Source organism: Henckelia pumila, chromosome 3 (assembly GCF_033568475.1).
Source record: "Henckelia pumila isolate YLH828 chromosome 3, ASM3356847v2, whole genome shotgun sequence".
NCBI classification, from domain to species: Eukaryota; Viridiplantae; Streptophyta; class Magnoliopsida; order Lamiales; family Gesneriaceae; genus Henckelia; species Henckelia pumila.
Window position 1 is genome coordinate 62351060 of NC_133122.1, and position 4377 is coordinate 62355436.

Here is a 4377-nt window from a genome sequence, read left to right on the forward strand (position 1 = left end):
TTCGAAATTTTTTTCGAGCCGAGCTTGAGCCAAAATTATTATGTTCGATAGTTCACGAATAGTTCGCGAGCCTTAATATTTAATTAATATAATATAATTATATAATAAATATATATACATTTCAAACTTTTTCGAACATTTCGAGCTTTTCAAACCATAATATCCGAGCAATAGTTCACGAATATGTCGAATGTTTAGAGACGAGCTCGAACCAAAATATTTGAAATTATCGAGCTTTGAATCGAGCTCGAACTCGTATACTCTTATCGAGCCAAATTCGAGCCTTAAAATTTTACCATTATTCGGCTCGATTCGGTTCATTTGCATTCCTATGTTAAGTTATATTTTTATTGTCATTTTTACGGCACCTGATGATGAATTGTTTGACACCACGTCATGAATCAAAAGGAATTAACAAAAAAATCTTAGGTACCAAAATCCAAAATTGAATAAATACATTTTTTGGCTAATATTATATATTACTTTTGAAGTTAAAATTTAGTATTGGTGCATAGTAAATTCAAAATATGTATTAGTTTCCGTCGGAAACAAATATTTTGAAAGTAAATAGGGAATTAACGTCGTCATTAAATTCTTTTAGCGTACGCCAGCATTACGACCGGTAACGAAAGCCTAAATTTAACAATATTTTTCTTCAAACAAAAAATTAACAATATTTAATATAGTTATTGAATATTCATGGGTAGTAATGAACTTTTATTAAAGTTACTATATTTTTATTTTTGAAGCAAAGCTAACATTCATGTTGTGAGATCATTTCAAATAAAATATTCACGGTGTGATACGTAAAAAAGAGAGGAAACTTAAATGTTGGTAACCGAAAAGAAGAAAAGTGTATTACGTGTTTTTATAGAAATCGTCATGATAAAATCGTTATGTAATAGAAGAAAAGTGCATTATGTGGTTTCATAGAAATCGTCATGATAAAATCGTTATGTAATAACTGGTAAACCTTGCGCTATTAATCTCAGCGAGTACTCGAAATCATAGGGACATAAAAGTGGTATGAAATTTCCCCAAGCACTACACAAGTGAATTTCTTGTCCATCCCATTACCGACAAATTTGATTTCTAACCAAAGATTAGTGATAGAAAAACCTTCCACTGTGTCTATACATTGTACGTGATAGTCCTGAGAGGTGAGAACATCAAATTTTGATAATTTAATTTTGAGAGGTGAGAACCATTTTGAGAAACATTAAGATTGGGAGGTGTGGCTAATTGTTTCAAAGGTACCACTGCGTCCGTCCTAAGAGGTGAGAACTTTAATTTTTTATAATGTCATTTTGAGAGGTGATAACATTAATCTTGACCATTTTGAAACAATTAGTCACACTTTCCAAAACGATCTTAATGTTTCTCAAAATGGTCAAGATTAATGTTCTCAACTCTCAAAATCACATTATCAAAAATTGAAGTTCTCACCTCTCAGGACGGACGCATTGGTACCTTTGAAACAATTAGCCACACCTCCCAAAACGATCTTAATGTTTCTCAAAATGGTCAAGATTAATGTTCTCACCTCTCAAAATGAAATTATCAAAAATTGATGTTCTCACCACTCAGTACGATCACATACGTAGGCATTTCACTCCTGAAATTAAACTCACAAAACTGGTGAAACATCCCACTCATCGGCTGCTCCTCTGTAGTTGATTGCTCGAAATAACTGCTTCTACATTGATAAAAGAAGAGATACTGCAGAAATCAAATCAATTATCTCGTCAGAACACAGTATTATAGCATGTACATTGACAAAAGAAAAGATACTGCAGAAATCAAAGCTATTATCTCGCAAGAACACTTGAGTATAGCATATCTACATCGACAAAGAGATACTGCAGAAATCAAAGCAATTATCTCGCAAGAACCCTGGGGGAGAGATTTAGACAACCAACGACGTTTGAGTATAGCATCTACATTGACAAAAGAAGAGATACTGCAGAAATCAAAGCAATTGTCTCGTAAGAACAGAGTATAGCATCTACATTGATAAAAGTGAACTTACCTGGCAGCATTGATAAGACTTGCAATGATAACTGTTAATCTATCCACGATCCCGGTTTCTACCATTTCAACGTACTCACCTGCACAAAAATGCATTTTAGCAAAATTTTAAAGAAGAATAAAGTCAGGAGGATTACCGGAGCACACCTGTCATTGCATTATATCCCATATTGATATTTTGTTGCTCTAATAGTTTTGCCACGACAGTAAAACCATCCGCGCCGGCATTTGACGCAACCAAAGATGCGGGGATCTGCAAATAGAAACTTACTCAAGTTCGTTACTCTTGAGCCATTGAAGATAGATAAATTACCTGAAAAAGGTTGAATCAGCTTCAGTTGCAACAGCCTTGGCCAAGTATGACTTTCCTGTTCCAGGTGGACCATATAAAAGAAAAGCCCTCCATGGACGCCTCTTGCCTAAAAGCACAAGAGTAATTTCAATAAAAACTTAAGTATGAAATGATATGCTTAACCAGATAACATTCTTTAGTTCCTCACATTAGCTCAAAGATTCTACACAAACTTTCCCAAAGGACAGTGTGGATTTATAAAACATGACAGCAAGTGGAGGTCTTGCAAACCATAGATGGATGACATAAAAGGTAATCATGTGTGAAAGGAGCATTAAATCAGCCATGGAAAGAAACTTCAAACTCCACCTTAAAATAAACAATGGAAGGAAGATTATTACAAAGATGAGCTGCCTTTAAACCAAAAGTTTTGATATTTGTTGCATCGGCACCAAACACAACAAATATAGTTGCTGATTCTTATTACAGAGAGTATCAACAAGGTCACACTGAACCATTTCTAACCACGACTGTTATTAACTTCTCTCTTCAAAGAACTAACAACTCTCCAGGTCATGAACAGATAGTTAAGGTTCTATCAGGAGATCTTTTTTGGTAAAAACTCAAATACTGTAGAACATGAGGTTGCATGAGAAATCACAACGAAGCCCATCAGCGTCAAGGACTAAAAGTCAAAAACTAACCATAAGCATGTCTCACAATTCCTGTTGTTCTATTTCAGCAAGTAAATTCTATTTCCATTCTCATTCCCATCAGCATGACAAGAGATGAATTGGAATCGCAATTTGTCAATCATTCTAACCGTAAGCATGTCTCACAACTCCTGTTGTTCTATTTCAGCAAGTAAATTCTATTCCCGTTCCCATTCCCATCAGCATGACAAGAGATGAAAGATTGGAATCGTGATTTATCAATCATTCTAAACAAAGATACAATTCAACCCCAACCTCTAAAATAAATAAAGTACCACAAACTAACTTCAACACACGCCAAATTTTTCCATCTACACATCAAAACAAAAAATGGAAGAACACGAGTGCAAATAAGCTAATCAAACCAACCCCCAACCCCCAAACCAAAGAAAGGCGCACAAAAGATAAAATTATACCAGTAAAGAATTGTGGGAACTTCACAGGAAGAATCACTGCCTCCTGCAAAGCCTGCTTCGCACTCTCCAATCCAGCAACATCATTCCACTTAACATTCGGCTTCTCCCTAATTATAGCAGAACTCAACCCAGCTCGCAGCTTCTCCTTATCCCCATCCTCCCCATCATTCCCATCCTTCTTGGTTTTCGGCCGGGTGGCCACAGCAGCATCACCGGTTGACGCGGGGCCCGACCCACCCTCGTCGAGTACGGCCCGTATCTCCTCAGCCCGCCGCAAATACTCGGTAAACTTCTGCGTGATCGCTTCCTTGATTTTAGGATTCTTTTCGTATTTGAGATGGGTTTTGAAATACTCTAAAGCGTTCATATACAAAGGGAAGGCTTTGGCATAGTTTCCGGCATTGTCTTCCGCCACTGCCTGCCGCACATACTCGATTGCTTGTTCTTTGAAATTACTATACATCGTTTCCGATCAGGAATACCGATACATGAAAGTATGATTTCACGCTCTCCTGCGCGATTTCGTGGATCGGGAATTGATTGATCGGAAGAAAATCGATACTTTGAGGGTTGATATTTTTGATCAATTGGTTGATTTCAATTTTCAATCTTTGTTTTGGGGTTGAATTGTAAAGGGAAACGATGTCTGCTTCCGGACCGGGAATAACACGCTTTTGTTGGCCGCGTGGACTCAATTATTACGTTTTTGTGGTATATTACCTATTTTTGACAAAATATATAATGGGAGTATATTCAATAACGAGAAATTATGATTTTGTAGAGTTTAAAAATCGGCTTCGTTTGGATTGAAATATTTCAAATTCATTGATTTTAAATGTATTTTTGTTGTTTAGACAAGTAGCACCACAAGACACAAACATCAAATCCACATCTTTTATATTTATATGGTAATTCATGGTAGTTACTA

The 4377-nt window shown here is 36.1% G+C and overlaps 1 protein-coding gene across 3 annotated transcripts; it reads right to left on the reverse strand.

Annotated features, from left to right (window-relative positions):
- Window positions 1–942: 942 nt before the first annotated feature.
- On the reverse strand, window positions 943–4063 carry LOC140892200 (protein SUPPRESSOR OF K(+) TRANSPORT GROWTH DEFECT 1-like). 3 transcript variants are annotated; one of them, XR_012152758.1, is made up of 5 exons: window positions 3450–4063; window positions 2342–2447; window positions 2176–2281; window positions 2030–2108; window positions 943–1719 (listed from the first exon to the last, which is right to left on the reverse strand). XR_012152758.1 is itself a non-coding variant. In XM_073301009.1 (4 exons), the coding sequence occupies exons 1-3, from the start codon at window positions 3910–3912 to the stop codon at window positions 2215–2217; spliced, it is 636 nt and encodes a 211-aa protein (XP_073157110.1). In that variant the 5' UTR covers window positions 3913–4063; the 3' UTR covers window positions 943–2108; window positions 2176–2214. The 3 variants fall into 3 exon arrangements, 1 of the variants encoding a protein (XP_073157110.1); XR_012152759.1 differs by having other exon boundaries at window positions 943–1960; XM_073301009.1 differs by having other exon boundaries at window positions 943–2108.
- Window positions 4064–4377: the final 314 nt, after the last annotated feature.